A 13,147-nucleotide genomic window follows, 5' to 3' on the forward strand; every position below is an offset into this window, starting at 1 on the left:
CCAGTTTCCCCATCTGCTATGAAGAGAGCTGGTCTCTACTGGCGTCTTCCATTGATACTGTGAGCGCAGAGAAGTGGAGGCTCGAGCCCTGGCAGGTCAGCCCTTTGAGGGAGTCTCCATTATTATCCCCATTTTCCCGATGAGGTTCAGGGAGGGCCAGTGACTTCCTCTGAGACACAGTCTCCAGCAGCAATGGGTCCAGAGCTGAGTACCCTGAGACCCAACTGGAAGCTCAGCTTTGGGCGTCTGGGAGCAGACGACGACCCGAGGGGTGACGGCCATACCCCGCCTGCGTCCCGCCCCCCGGGGCAGGGGCAGGGCAGGGTGAGGAGTGAGCCCACTCCATTACCTTTAACCAGAGTGTGCTTGTCGGTGGGAGACGATCGGGCAAGGACCCTCAGCTTGGGCCACACCTTGTCCAGACGCTCCTGTTCTATCTGGGAGGGAAAAGCACAGACGCTGCAGAGCCTCGGTGGCAGGGCGGGCAGTCAGGGCTGAACAGAGGGGGCGGCGGTGGAGAAAGTGCCAGAACCGTGGACTCGAGGGAGGGCTGGCGGCCGGGAACTACCTCGCCTTTCTCGTTTCGGATCCGCCGGTTGAACTCCTTCCCCTCCAGGCACAGGAAGTCCTCCCCGGGCTGAATGATGCCGCACTTGGCCGCAATGGCGCGGGCTGTGTTGATGTTGTCCCCCGTCACCATGCGGACTGTAATGCCAGCGCGCTGGCATTTGCGGATAGCTTCAGGGACCTGGAAGGGACAAGATGGCTGGAGCCCAGAGCCGTTCCTCCATCCAGATCGGGAGGAGGCGGGAGAGACGGCCTGTCAGCTCTGCCCCGGCTGGGAGCCTGGCCCGCAGGGAGCAGGGTGCCCCCAAGCCCCGGTGCCTCCTTCCCTGTGCCGGCCCCGGGGACCACCGACGACTCAGAACCAGGCCCTGACACCACGAGCAAGGCTGGGAGAAGCCACTGGAATGCTGTCAAGGGGCACCGTCGGAGCCGTGTGCAGCAAGGTGACCGGAGAAATCACCCAGCTCTTTCAACCTCAGTTTCCACTGGGGAAATGGAGCCCCAGAGCAGCCGAGCCAGGACCAGTCCCATTAGCAGGCCAGCTGGCAGGGGCCGTGCCAGTGAGCTCCGGAAGGACAAGAAAGGAACCTCTGGCCCCAGCTGCCCCGCCAGCTGGCAGGACCCACCTCGGGTTGGACCCTCTCGGGCCCTGACTCAAGGCAGGCTCTGGCCTTGTTGGCCAAGCTCACTAACATCTGTTTCCCCGCCACTTTTTTTTTTTTTAAATGATATAAAACCTAAGACATTTAGAGCCGTAGGCTTGACATGACAAGGCATTCTCACTGCTCATTAGAGGAAATGGGACATCACTCTGGTTCCTTAGTACGTCTCCATTTTCCAAACATAAGATTAGATTCCGGAAAAGGGAGAAGAACAAGACATCCCTCCAGTGCTGAAGGGAGCGGAGGCCAGCTGGGAGGGGGTGGCATTGTGGAGTGGAGACACTCCCGTTCCAGCGAGGAGGGGACTTGTGAGCCCGAGACAGCAGCGCAGAGGAGAGTCGTGCCGACCGCGCCTGAGGGGCCAGGAGGGGAGAGGAGGGCAAAGAGATGCGGCGGGGCAAGGAGATGAGTCCGCTGGGCCCGGCGCACCCCACTGTGGGCTCCCGGTGGGGCCGGGCTGAGCCCCCGGAACCGTGTAAGCATGACAGAGAGCACGGGAGCACGCGGTGTCCCGGGGGTGGCCTGGTGGCCAGGCCGGGGGAGCTGGGGCCAGGCGCCAGGGGGTCAGGGCAGCTGGGAGACCCCAGGGGAGGTGGGCAGCAGGCGGGGCCAGGTCGGCTGCAGGGGACCACTGGCCCGGGAGGTCCGGGCACGCTGGTGGCCCCCGAAGCCAGGGTGTGGAGGCTGTGATCTCAGCCAGGGAGAGAGTAGGAAGAGGAGGGGTACCCGGGGCCCAGCCAGAGGGGCTCCCACTTCTGGGCTGGGACAGAGTGACCTTACAATCCCTGCAGCAAATATGGCCAGGCGGCCTAGAAGGCCCCACCCCGGGAAGGGGGCTTGCGTCCCACACCCCCGGTAACGCGTCTCCTCGCTCAGCTCAGGGACGCTTTCTGTTCTTTGGGGATCCTTGAGCGCTAGAGGATGAGCTGCCGGGAGATACCTCCCTTTCCAACAAGCTCCCCCCACCACCTCTGATGCGTCTGGGAGGAGCAGCCCCTCTGCTGCCACCAAGTGGCCGTGATGGGCCTGAGCCCTGGGAGCCCCAGGTCCAGCCTCTGCTGGCCTCCTCTGTGTGGGCTCAGCCCAGGCCCGGCTCGTCTCTGGTCTGAAAGGCCCTTGGCCTCCAAGCCAGGTGGCAGGATGCTCCCTCCGTCTGCAGGCGCCCTCTCCCTCATCGGGTGACTGTCCTTCCTCGCCTGCCTCCCACTGGCTGAGGCCCGACAGCACAGCAGGCAGCCAGGTGTCTGCAGGAGCCCCCAGGCCCTCTGGCGTAAGTACAGCCTGCCTACAGGGTCCATGCAGCTCCCCAGGGCAGAGACACCCCCCTGCCAGGCCCTCCACAGGCTGTAGCCGTCCCAGGCCCCCAGGCATCCCGGCAAGTTGAACAGCACCCTATCGGCCTTCCCGCCTGCCGGCAGCACCTGGGGCTCCCCTCCTTGGCCACTGCGCGGATGGCTGGTCCCCGTGGGCTTCTGCCTGGCTTCCCCACCTGCTGCCCAGCCTCTCACTCAGCCACTCTCCAGCCAGAGAGGAGCGGTCCTGTCCCCTGGGCCCTTTTACCAAGGCCGTTTCTGGATCTTAAACGAGCTGCCCATTGCCTGGCCTTGGCGGCTCTCTCACCCTGTGCTTCTAGCCGCCGGGACAGCCACTGAGGCTGAGCCTTCAGGGTGACCTTCAGGGAACTTTTATCCATGTTTTCTCTAAGATGAAAACGTATAAAAACAATAATATCCCTCTCTGAGAAGAGCACGGACCGGGGGAAGGGCTGGGCCTCACCCCGCCTGTGTGCAGCCCTTCTGGACTGTTCCATCCGGCCCCCAGCCTAGCCTCATTGGCGCTTCTGTAAATGAGCTGCCGTGGGCCAGAAGAGGGCCTCTGCAGCTCTGCCTCAGAGATCTACAAATACGTCTCAGGCCTCCAACCTTACATCGATGACTAGAGCTTCAGTTTGCAACAAATATTTATGCTGGAACTTAGGGGAAGCTTGCAGGGCTCCTTGGCCCAGGGGGTCAGGCAAGAAGGGCTCCCCGTGCCGTGCGGCTGCCAGCCGCTTCACACCTCACACCCCTCCATCCGGGCAAAGGGTGGAGGTGGAAGGGCTGGGGGGTTTGTTATGATGCTGTAGAAACGGCCTAGGCCAGGGCCCTGGGGGTCCGTGAACGGCGCCTTCCTGGGTCTGTGAGACATTCCAACAGGAGCTCTGGCTTTCCGGCAGCTTCATTCAGCCCCAGTTATCTGGATGGAAAAGTCTAGAGCTGCTACTGTCGACACGTCCCAAGGAGTAAGGAGAGGACAACCGTCACCCTGGAGCGGCCACCTGGGGGCTCTGTTCAGGTGGAGAGGCCATCGGGTCTATGCAAGGACCACATGGCTTTAGGACTCGGCTCGCCGTATGGACACAGCCTTCCTCTGCGCCTCAGTTTCTCCTTGGTCCGGCGAAGGGAAAGGCCCAGTCCCTGTGTCCCTGGAGGTAGCCCTGCCTCCCTCAGCGGCATCCTGTGCCCCTGCTCTCCAGGCAGCTCCTCTCCCCACCTGCCTTCTCTGGGCCCATTCCTTGGCTCTAAGTCTCTCTCCTTGCCTTTGCCACCACCCGCTTCCTCCTGGGGCCAACTCCGGGTGCCCCTTCTCTGCACACGATGGTCCCTATCTCCTTGGAATTCGGGGATGCGCTGTCGCTGATGACCCCTGACTTCTGAATGGAGGGTCTGTGGTGTCTGATCCAGTATGTGAATGCCTGTCTCCCGAGGGAAAGCTGAGGGCAGCCCGTGCACGCACATGTTTTCAGGCTAATTGGCAGGATCAAGGTGCCCGTGCTTCTGACACGAGGTGGGCGCCACTGGAGAGGCCCTGGGAGAGAGAGGATTGTTCCCTGCCCCACAACCTGCACCCCCCGTGCCTTGCACACTCTCTCTGGGGGCTGGTGTCCTGCAGCTGCCGCCAGCACCCCGCTCCAGGGCCAGCCTGGCAGGCTCTCTCCCTCGGGGGTCTTGCATCTTGAAGGACCAGCACCGCCTCCATTGCTCTTCCTCTCTGCACCCTGACCAACCTCTGCCCTGTCGCTCCGTTCCCTGTTCAGCAGAGCTCTGGGTGAAGTTGCGTCCACACGCTGGCTGCCCTGCTCAGCCACACACCCCTCACAGTCTCCCCTCCCCGCCCGGCCCCTTCCTTGGAGTCTCCTTCGCAGGCTCCTCCCACCTGTGCTCCGCTGCACCCACGACCATCACTCATGAAAAGACGCCTCTGGAGAATGTCTTTCTGGCCAGGACCTAACCACGTGACATCTCCATGGGGATGTCCCGAACCTCACTCGGCCCCAACCAAACCCTCGACTGAGAACTGCCTTCCCCTCCCCCAGCCCCCCAAACACCATCTACCCAGTTCTCGGAACCAGAGCCCTGGGAGTTGTCCCCGGCTCCTGCGTCTCCCTCACCAGCCCCTCTGGTCCATCAGTCCTGCGGGCGTTGGCAGCTGTCGAGGTTCTAACTGCCGCCCTCTCTTACCTGGCGGAGGCCAAGCAGGAGGGGGCCTTCCAGACGGCAGGACCGAGCCTCCTGAAGGGTGCAAGGGCAAGAGGACGAGGGTGGGGGTCCAGTGTGCCGGGGAAGGTCTGATCTGGGGCGTGTTGGCCATGCCCCTGGAGGACCCCGAGGCTCTGCCATCGCCCGCCCTCCCCAGTTGGTCCATTTGTTCTGCCTACAAAGTCTGGCAGGGAGTGGCGTGACGGCCAGGAGGGCAGGAGAAAGGGGCAGTTCCCTCCTTGCATTTACGTCCAAAGGCCTCACCACCGAGGCCAGACGCGAAGAAGCGTGGCCCCTCCACCCGTCCCGACAAGCGGGCAGCTCACAGAGGGGCTCTGGCTACCTCGGGCCGCACGGGGTCCTCGATGCCCACAACGGCTATGCAGGTGAGGTCGCCCACGACCTCGTTCTCGTTGTCCCAGTCGGGCTCCTGGGCAGCGGAGAAGTCCCGGTAGGCGATGCAGATGGTGCGGAGCCCATCGCAGGCCATCGGCTCGATGATCTTCTGCACCATGTCGTCCCGGTCCCGAGGGCGAAAGCTGCGCAGCTCCCCATTGCTGTTTAAGATGTTGGTGCACCTGGGGCGGACAGAACAAGAGGAGCCCTCGCCGTGAGGCGGGGGAGCCAGGCCTCCGGCTGAGCCCTCCATGTGATGCAGTGGAGGGCTTCTCCCAGAAGGGGGCGCTGTGCTCGTGCGCGGCCTAACAGTGTGCCCCTCCACGTTCTGCCCAGAACCTCAGAATGTGACCTTATTTGGAAAGAGGGTTGTCGCAAAGTTAAATGAGGTCGCAGTGGAGGAGCGTGGGCCTTCAGTCCAATGCCTGCTGTCCTTATAAAAAGAGAAGCGGGGGCTTCCCTGGTAGCGCAGTGGTTGAGAGTCCGCCTGGCGATGCAGGGGACGCGGGTTTGTGCCCCGGTCCGGGAGGATCCCACATGCCGCGGAGCGGCCGGGCCCGTGAGCCATGGCCGCTGAGCCTGCGCGTCCGGAGACTGTGCTCCGCAACGGGAGAGGCTGCAACAGTGAGAGGCCCGCGTACCGCAAAAAAACAAAACAGAAAAAGAGAAGCGGACACGTCGAGACACAGACACAGGGACAAGGCTGTGTGACGATGGCGGCAGAGATTGGAGAGATGCAGCTACAAACCGAGGGAGGCCAAGGGTGGCCAGCCACCACCGGCAGCTGGGACGGACAAGGGAGGATCCTCCCTTGGAGGCCTTAGGGGGAGGGCGACCCCACCCACACCTTGATTGAGGACTTCTGGCCTCCAGCACTGGGAGAAAATAGGTCTTTGTTGTTTGAAGCCCCCAGGATGATGGTACTTTGTTCCCACAGCTCCGCACAGACTCGACGGGAGTTGGGGGGCTGTCACTCTTGCCCCGTTGCGCTTTAGGGAGAGAGGTGGGACATCAGCAAAAACCGAATGCCACGGAGCAGGGCCACGACAAGGCAGCGACCACAGAAGGGCTGGGATGGGAAAGGCTGGCAGGATTCAGGTGCAGAAAACGAAGGAGCAGAGGAAACACGGGTCCCAGAGGCTGGCATGGCAGACGGACAAATGGGGGCCCCGAGCAGATTGGTGAGGAAGGAAAGAAGCCAGCTGTGGAGGCCACGGGAGGAGCCCAGAGGTCCTGCTCGGGACTCTGTCCTGAAGGCCCCAGAAAGCCGGGGGTGAGCACGGCAGCACAATCAGGCCAAGTCTTAGAAGGGTGCGTGGGCGCTGCAGAGGCCAAGGCCAAGGGGAGGTGTGAACGCTGAGCGGGTGCGGGGCATGGTGCACTTGGAGGCAGAGCCGTGTGTCGCCCACCTCAGTTTCCCTAACAGCTCTGCTGAGATACAATTCACACAGCACACGACTCACCCGCTTGAAATGTCCCGCCTCTAAAAGGAACCCCGCACAAGCGACAAAAGGGAAAAAGAGATAAGCTGGACTTCACAATTGAAAGACAATCAAGGCAGTGAGCAAAAATCTATCGAGGGAGTGAAAAGACGGCAGCCCACAGAACGGGGGAAAATACTGCAAAACCAGAATGTGTTAAGGATCTAATACTCAGAACATACAGAAACTCTTACAGCTCAACAATCAAATGACAAAGAATTCACATCCAAGATGGGCATGGGCTGGAATAGATACTCCTCCAGAGAAGACAAGCAAATGGCCAATAAGCACATGAGAAGGTGCCAATGTCACTAGTCATCAGCAAGATGCAGATGAAAGGCACCATGAGATCCCGATGGCCATAACAACAACAGCAACAACAATGAGGTAACGACGCGTTGGTGAGGATGAGAAGCTGGAACCCTCGTGCACTGCTAATGGGGAAGTAAAGTGGGGCAGCCCCTGTGGAAAACAGTTTGGTGTTTTGTCAAAAAACGAAACATGGAATTACCATATGACCTGGCAATTTCACTCCCAGGAATATACCCAGGAGGATTGAAAACACGCGTTCAAGCAGAAACTCACACATGACCACTCAAGGCAGCGTGATTCACAGTCGCCGAAGGTGGAAACAACGCAAGTGCCTGTCGCTGGATGACTGGGTAGGCAGAACGTGGTCTACCTGAGCCATAACAAGGAATGGAGCACTGATATGGGCTACAACTTGGATGAACCTTCCGAACACCATGTTGAGTGAAAGAAGCCGGGCGCAAAAGGCCACATGTACCGTATGATTCCATTTATAGGAAACATCCAGAATAGGAAATCCACAGAGACAGAAAGCTGATGAGCGGCTGCCAGGGGCTGGGGGGCGGGGGAGGGGTGCTTGTGTAACGGGCACGGGGTTTCCTTCGGGGCCACTTTTATGCTATGTCTACGTTACCGCAATAACGCAACCAGAAATGCCACACGCTGTAGCCAGCCCCAGCCCCGGGCTGGGTCCTGCCGCCCACTCACTTTTTCAGCAGGATCTCCGAGGCGCCCTTGCTGAAGAGGCGGAAGCCGCTGTCGGGCATGCGTATGACTGTGCTCATGGACTTGCGGACCGAGTTGAAGGTGTACACTTTGTAAAGCTTATCTTCAGGAATCTGCTCCCGCACGGGCTGGAAGTCCTGCTTCAGGTCCAGGACGAAGCCCAACAGAGCGCACTCCGTCTTGTTGCCCACTTGGCGTGGGAGGGCGCCTTCCTTCTCTGGAGGCTGCGAGGTGAGGAGAACCAGCATGGCCCTGGAGGCCCAAGGCCACCCTCCTTACTGTCCCCGGGCCCAGCCCAGCCTCGGCCGCCACGTCTTTCAGGTGTGGTGGCAGGGAGCTAAGGAGGGCCTCCAGTACGGACTAGATGGGCAGGTTTTCCACGACTCACTGGGCTGGGAAGGGCTTCCAGAACCTGCAGGCCCCGCCCAGTGTCCGGGGACGAGGAGGGAGACCAGCACCCCAGAAACGATTGTGGCTCTCGGCTCAAAAGTCCTTAAGAGAGCCTAGCAAGCCCCTGGTGACGCCCACGCCGTAGCCGGGCCAGGTTCCCTCCCCTCATCCTACCCCCGCCTCGGCCCGCCCTGGCTCCCGGCTCACTAGTATTTTGGTGGTGTAGGCACTGTTGATGGAGATGGCGTGGACCAGGAGGTCGAGGATCTTGGGGGTCAGGGCGCTGGGGGCCGGAACCTCTTTATAGTGGGTGTCCCCGAGGTAGGACTGCACCACGGTCATGCGGTTGGTGGTGAGCGTGCCTGTCTTGTCTGAGCAGATGGCCGTGGCATTGCCCATGGTCTCACAGGCGTCCAGGTGGCGGACCAGGTTGTTGTCCCTCATCATTTTCTGTAAAGGGCACAGATGGAGGCTTGGGTAGCCAGCTGTCCTCACGGGGTGGGGGAGCACAGCAGCATGTAGGATTCTGCTCCGCCCACCAGCTTCCCTCGTGGCACTAACGGCCCGGGACCTCGGGCAGCAGGTGCACAGCTCAGATGGCAGTGGGGTGGTGGTCACACCGAGGCAGCGGGCCTGTGAGACGTAAGGACTCTCGTCAGACAGGCCGAACGGTCGACTCTGGGTGGCCACTCTCCCTGGAGCGCAGCTGGAGCCTCCCTGCTGCCCAGAGCCCCCTCTCGGGTCACCTGCAGGCCCTGTGGCTCCCCTGCCCACCCCGATCTCTGCCCTGCCCACCGTCTCCCAGGGGCCCCCTTTCCCCCTGCCCCCACCTCAACTCCCCGGCCCCTCGGCGACCCTGCCCACATCCTGCAGATGCTAGCTCGTCACCCGCCGCTGCCCAGGGAGCCAGGTGGGCAAGGATGTGCAAGTCCAGCTCCACATCCCTGCTTGGCCTACCATTCTTCCCCTGAGCAATCCCAAACTCTATCCAGTCCTTGCTTCGTCCAAGTTGCTTAACGGCTTTGCACCACAAGTTCTGGGTCTGTACCCTGGGATCGCGGAATTCTTATTCGTGTCATGTTTATTTTATTACCTTGACAGAGTAAGCTAAGGAGATGGTGACAGCAAGAGGCAGGCCCTCTGGGACAGCCACAACCAGCACGGTGACACCGATAATGAAGAACTTGACGAAGTACTGCACGTAGACAGGTGTGCACTCTGCCAGCCACGCCCGGCCATCCACCACGAAGGTCTCGATCACAAAGTAGAGGGCCAGGATGATGACGGTGACGGCAGACATCACCAGCCCTGCCCAGCCACATCAGAGGCCACGGAGCACGGAGGCGGGAAGGGTGGCCGGCAGGGGTGAGGGAGGGGAGACAGCAAGAGGGAAGAGCTAAGGGGCGCTGCAGCCACATTCCCGTGGCCCCGAGTCGGGGGAGGCGCTCCTGGTCTCTGGCCTTACGGAGCTTCGCAGTCCACGCTCACCAGAGGGGGCGGAACCAGGCCCTGAAGGCCATCACCTGCTCCTAGCCCGTGCCCTTGCTGCCTGGCCCACACCCCACGTCACATCCCTTTCCCACTTGTTCTCCTTGGTCCGGCCTCGAGTCCGGGAGCCCAGTGTCCGCCCCTGCCCGTCGGTGGCCCCTGGGCCGCCCCCTCGGCTGCCCCCACCTGCTTTCCCGATCTGCACAGCCAGTTTGGTGAGCTTTCCCTGAAGGACCGACTTCTCCTTCTTGGGCACGTTGGCTTTCTTCTTTTCCCGCTCCTCCGTCTCCCCACCTTCTGCACTCTTCAGGGGCTGCATCTCCATGGCAACGGCCCCATCCTGCTTCTTAGCTGCACACAGAAGAAACCCGCAGCCCAGGTTAGGGCCTGGCCGCTGGGGTGACGGCTGCAAGGGGCTTTCACGGAGAAAGATATGCCACACCATCCGAGAGGAAACAGGGGGCTCTGTCCTCTCCCTCCTCTCTCATCAGCCCAGGCCCTCCTGAGGTGGGCAGCGGCTCCAGCGCTGTCCTGGGCAGGACAGAGATGCTTCTCGTGGGGCCTCGCAGGGGAAGGGAGGACAGACACAAGCACTTGGGCACACAGACAGCGTGGCCAGTCCTGTAACGCCCCAAATCTCAATACCTGAAAGCAGAGGCCTGGGGCCCATGGAATGTTCCAGAACCCAGAGCTGACTCTTGCCCACTGCTGTCTTAGCCATGTTCCCACTCCTCTCAGGGAGGCCCAGGAATCCCCGCGCTCTCCTCCCCCGCTCCCCGCTCAGGCCGTCTCTCCTGCCAGCCCTCAGGTGGACACCCCTCGGGCGGATGCCTGGACTTCCATCGGGGCCCCAGCTCGGCACGCACGCAGTCCTCGGCCCATGCCCCGGCTGCTGGCGGGCAAGCCTTGCACCTTTCTCTCGCCATGGGGCCTTCCCTCCTCTCCCCTAGGTGCCTCTCCACCTCCTCTCCGGAACCGGCAGCCCTCTCACAGCCCCCTTGGTGGACCCTAACGTGGTGGTGCTGTGTCCCCTGCCCCACACCCGCCTCTGGCCCGTCCACCGCCTCACACGCCGCCCCGTGTCACCGCATCCGTCCCCCACCCGCAGGGGGCACCCAACCCTGCCACTCGTCCTTGTCCCCCCACCCAGTGGGGCTCTCAGTGCCTCTGCATGCCTCCTGCCACCATGCAGTGTCAGCCGCTCCCTCTTTCTCTGTCTCCCCGCCCATCCCTTCTCCCCTTGGCTGCCTGAGACCGCTCACCGGTGGCCTCTTCTTTCCATGGCCTCGGGCCACAGCCTCAGCGACACTCAAGGTCCCACCCCACTGGGCCACTCTAGCCTCTACCCCACTGACTGCCACTCCCTGCCCCTGCCCGGGGCCCTGGCCATTGGACTGTCCTGTCCCAAGTGCCATCCCCACCCCAGCCGGCCTCTGAACTCCAGTCGTCTGTCTGCGTTCCTGGGTCCCACACTGCACTTGAGTGTTGCCCCGGGTTCACGTCTGTGGATCGTGACCTTCCTGAGGGCCAGGACCGTCCTTTATCCATCTCTGGATTGCCAGCACCTTCAACCCTTCACCCTGGCTACAGGGTATCGGCACCCACCAGGCATTCCGGCTGAAAGGGGCGCAGGCCTCGAAGGCTCAGCAGACAGGCAGCCGAACCAGGAAACCCACAGGCCCGATTAAGTCTCAGTTTCCTCAGCGGGATGCTGGCTCACGGGCCATATTTGCGCACTTCCGGCGGGGTGTGCAACCGAGGCGGGCGGCCCCCCACCCTGCGCCGCACCCTGTGCCATCCATCCTGAGCGCAGGGCGCGTTACCTTTGGTCTGGCTACTCTCCATCGCCCCATCCTGCTGCTTGCCTGCAACGGGAGAGGAACGACAGACACGGAGGCTTGAGAACACCCACGTGGCCTTGGCACACACGCGCACACAGGACAGCGGGGCACAGACAGTGCAGCCAGTGAGTGTGGTGAGGGCGGCGGGCGGGGAAGAGGGCCTGCTCTCCAGCCCTCCAGAGAAGCCGCGGGCCAGCCCTGGACAGACCCTGGCTCACGCATGGTCGGCAGTGGGAGGTTTCTGGAAGGGCCGGCACCACGGGTAATGAGAGCTGCCAGGTGTCAGGTCCCAGCTCTGCTGCCTCAAACAGGGCCCCCCAGTCGGGATGGGTGCTCCCCCCAGAACCAGTGCGAGGGGGTTGACCTAGATGGTTCCTAAGTCCTGGTGGCCTAGAGATCAGCTTTCTGTGCAGCGTGGCCAGCAGTCAAGTCTGTGGGCGCTTTAGAGGATAAAGGAGCGAGACGGCTAGCCTTGGGGCACCCACAGCGCTGGAGGGGGCGGCAGGGGCACCGGCCGGGCTGGGCCCCACTTGGAGCTGTGCGGGCGCGCCTTCACAGACGTGCTCTGCCACCATGAAGCCCACAGCTGGGTGCTAGGGACTGGGGCAGTGACCAGCTTCCCCAGGCCAAGGTCAACAGTGCGGGCTGTGCCTCTGGTTTCTGAGGCCGGAAAGGACTGCAACTCTGGGAGGGCCCAGGAGAGCCGGCAGGTGACGGGCTCTGAGCTGGGGGTCAGGCTCCGCCCCCCAGCTCCACCTGCCTCACCTGCCCCAGGGCAGCAGCCGGGAGAGCTCTCTGCAGGCCACACACACACTGCCCTGGATCCAGAGACGACCAGCCTGGGACAGGAAGGGCTAGTGGGCCGGCCTGGCAGCCACGACCCAACAGCTCATGTCACTGGGGACCCAGGGACACAGACCGGAGGCCAGGTGGCTCCCAGGCAGTGGGGTCTGGTCTGGGGGTCCCAGGGAGGAGGGAGAGGTCCCCTCGCAGCCCCAGTGGGGTGTCAGTTGGGCCCTGTGGGGCATTCCTAGGTGAAGGAGATTTCTGGGGCGGGGCAGGGGAGACACCTGTAGACACACGGTGGGTGACAGTGCAGCACAGTGCGGGCGTGTTGCCCTGGGGCCGTGGCAACTTCTGGAGGAGGGAGGGAGGTTTGAGATGAGCACGGTGGGAATGGGAAGACGAGGGCTGGGCCTGGCCTGAGAAGGGGCATGGCTGAGGCAGGGGAAGGAGTGGGGAAAGAGGTCAGGGCCGGAAGGCAGGAGACAGGCGGGCGAGCAGCGCCCTTGATGGACAGATCGAGAGGTGGCGGGGGGCGTTGAGGGGGGATGCTGAGGGCGAGGTGCCACCTTCTGGTCTCTGCAGCGGCCAGGGCCTTGGCGGAGACGTGGGGGAGGCGAGGGGTCGTGGGTGCCACTGCCCCCTCCCCGGAGCCTGGCCATCTCTGCCTCCCCTGCAGGGCCCCCCCACGTTCCCCTCCTCCAGGGAGCCAGCTGCTGCTGGTGTCCCCTCTGACTCTCAAGTGGCACAGCAAGCCAGGGAGAGGAACCGGGGCTGGGGGAGAGCCGGCGGCGGGGGGGCCTGGAGGGGTCTTGTCAAGGTCGAAGAGAAGGGGCCTAGGACCGAGTCCTGAAGGATGGTGACATTTAAGGGAACCTAGCGGGAGGGGAAGAGCCTGGGAAGGAATGTGGAAGAGGCGTCCTGCCGAGCAGCCGTCAAGGACTCCAGTCCAGCCCAGAGGAGGCCCAGGGCCTGCCTACCCACCC

The 13,147-nt window shown here is 62.6% G+C and overlaps 2 protein-coding genes across 15 annotated transcripts in view; both read right to left on the reverse strand.

The window, feature by feature from the left end:
* LOC132418601 (paraneoplastic antigen Ma6E-like) overlaps window positions 1-13,147 on the reverse strand; it is a 302,944-nt gene that overhangs the window by 36,413 nt on the left and 253,384 nt on the right. The window lies entirely within an intron of this gene.
* ATP2B3 (ATPase plasma membrane Ca2+ transporting 3) overlaps window positions 1-13,147 on the reverse strand; it is a 42,628-nt gene that overhangs the window by 22,742 nt on the left and 6,739 nt on the right. For 10 of the 14 annotated variants that reach the window (XM_060002547.1, XM_060002543.1, XM_060002544.1 and 7 more), the window contains 8 exons: window positions 11,361-11,402; window positions 9,724-9,888; window positions 9,143-9,357; window positions 8,257-8,499; window positions 7,642-7,883; window positions 5,091-5,325; window positions 569-748; window positions 350-437 (listed from right to left, as the gene is read on the reverse strand). In XM_060002547.1, the coding sequence (XP_059858530.1) occupies window positions 350-437; window positions 569-748; window positions 5,091-5,325; window positions 7,642-7,883; window positions 8,257-8,499; window positions 9,143-9,357; window positions 9,724-9,888; window positions 11,361-11,402 (1,410 nt within the window). The remainder of the gene's footprint in view (window positions 1-349; window positions 438-568; window positions 749-5,090; window positions 5,326-7,641; window positions 7,884-8,256; window positions 8,500-9,142; window positions 9,358-9,723; window positions 9,889-11,360; window positions 11,403-13,147) is intronic. The other 4 variants (XM_060002548.1, XM_060002539.1, XM_069540366.1 and 1 more) reach the window with 2 other exon arrangements.

This window comes from Delphinus delphis, chromosome X (genome assembly GCF_949987515.2).
Source record: "Delphinus delphis chromosome X, mDelDel1.2, whole genome shotgun sequence".
In the NCBI taxonomy this organism is placed as follows: Eukaryota; Metazoa; Chordata; class Mammalia; order Artiodactyla; family Delphinidae; genus Delphinus; species Delphinus delphis.